General features: G+C 36.1%; 1 protein-coding gene across 1 annotated transcript in view; it reads right to left on the bottom strand.

Moving 5' to 3' along the window:
- Positions 1-1827, bottom strand: part of LOC143033759 (cuticle protein AMP4-like) — a 2512-nt gene extending 685 nt beyond the window's left edge. The window contains exon 1 of the mRNA XM_076199242.1: positions 1804-1827. Coding sequence (XP_076055357.1) covers positions 1804-1812 — 9 coding nt within the window. The 5' untranslated portion in view covers positions 1813-1827. The remainder of the gene's footprint in view (positions 1-1803) is intronic.

The following is a 1827-nucleotide window of genomic DNA, read 5'->3' as shown; positions in this document are numbered from 1 at the left end:
TATATATATATATATATATATATATATATATATATATATATATATACATATGTATATGTATATATAGCACAGCGTAATGTAATAGCACATTGGTAAAATGAAACTTGTTAAGCCACTGTCGGAGAAAAGAAATCAGAAATACTAATTATCTGTATATTTCGACCACTGACTGTGGTCCTCTTCAGCAGAATGATACAAAAGAATAGAGTTAACAAGTATAAATATGGACAGGGAGAGAACAATTAGGAGACGCGGGCAAGGGGACTCAAGTTACTTGGGGTTGGTATGTGGGAATCTGTCCTGCCGCTTTCATAATCAATTTGTTTGCTGCCATCCATGTGATCCAGTCTGGTGACCATTGACCTTTCGATAAATTAAAATTGGGTAGGTGTTTAATGAGAGAGGATTCAATAATTTTTCTTCGAAAACTACACTGGGATTTATGAATAATTTCAGCCTTTTCCCAATCCATGCGGTGGTCCTCCTTACTGGTGTGGAGAAACACAGCTGAATTTTCTTGTCCGTACTTAACGGAATTTTTATGCTCCTTTATTCTCGTGGTTAAGTCTCTTCCTGTTTGGCCCCAGTACACTTCATCACAGTCTTTGCAGGGAAGTTTGTACACACCGGCACTGTTTTCTACGTTGGTGCGTCGGTGTACATTCACTACTTTCCTGAATAAACTGTTGGTGTAATTAAAAATTAGTTTGACATCATCATTGGGCAAAAGTTTGGAAGCTGCCTTAATGGAATCACTATATGGTAATAACAAGTTATTCTTGCTCCATTTAAATTTATCATCAGGGTTGGATGTTTTATAAAAATTGTGTTTTGCTTTCTTCAGGGCTTTGGACAAAAACCACCCTGGGTATCCTAGCTTTGAAAGTTGTGATTGAATTAATGTTAATTCTGCATCCAGATGTTGTGGGCTGCATATCCTGTATGCTCTAAGAAACAGGCCCGACGCTACACTACATTTGATATTATCCGGGTGATGACTAAAGAAATGTAGGTAGCTGCCGGTGTGTGTGGGCTTCCTGTACACTGAAATCACAACTTTCAAAGCTAGGATACCCAGGGTGGTTTTTGTCCACGAGAATAAAGGAGCATAAAAATTCCGTTAAGTACGGACAAGAAAATTCAGCTGTGTTTCTCCACACCAGTAAGGAGGACCACCGCATGGATGGGAAAAGGCTGAAATTATTTATAAATCCCAGTGTAGTTTTCGAAGAAAAATTATTGAATTCTCTCTCATTAAACACCTACCCAATTTTAATTCATCGAAAGGTCAATGGTCACCAGACTGGATCACATGGATGTCAGCAAATAAATTGATTATGAAAGCGGCAGGACAGATTCCCACACACCAACCCCAAGTAACTTGAGTCCCCTTGCCCGCGTCTCCTAATTGTTCTCTCCCTGTTCATATTTATACTTGTTAACTCTATTCTTGGTATCATTCTGCTGAAGAGGACCACAGTCAGTGGTCGAAATATACAGATAATTAGTATTTCTGATTTCTTTTCTCCGACAGTGGGTTAACAAGTTTCATATGTATATATATACATATATATATATATATATATGTATATATATATATACATATATATATATATATATATTCACAATAATTGTTTGTATTTGCATAGTTGAATACATTGGCAAAAAACTTTACATGATATATATGTTCATTACAGTTATACACGTATACATGTAATCTTTTTTTAGATTAATTCCTTCTCGACTAGATGTAAAAAATATTGTAATTCATAATCAAAACATGAAACTGCACGGAACACTCACAAACTTCATGTTGACTGAGGAGTG

Source organism: Oratosquilla oratoria, chromosome 16, assembly GCF_046742065.1.
Source record: "Oratosquilla oratoria isolate Oo_2021 chromosome 16, ASM4674206v1, whole genome shotgun sequence".
NCBI lineage: Eukaryota > Metazoa > Arthropoda > Malacostraca > Stomatopoda > Squillidae > Oratosquilla > Oratosquilla oratoria.
Note: the sequence above shows the minus strand (reverse complement) of the source record. Positions and strands in the feature narration are given on the sequence as shown.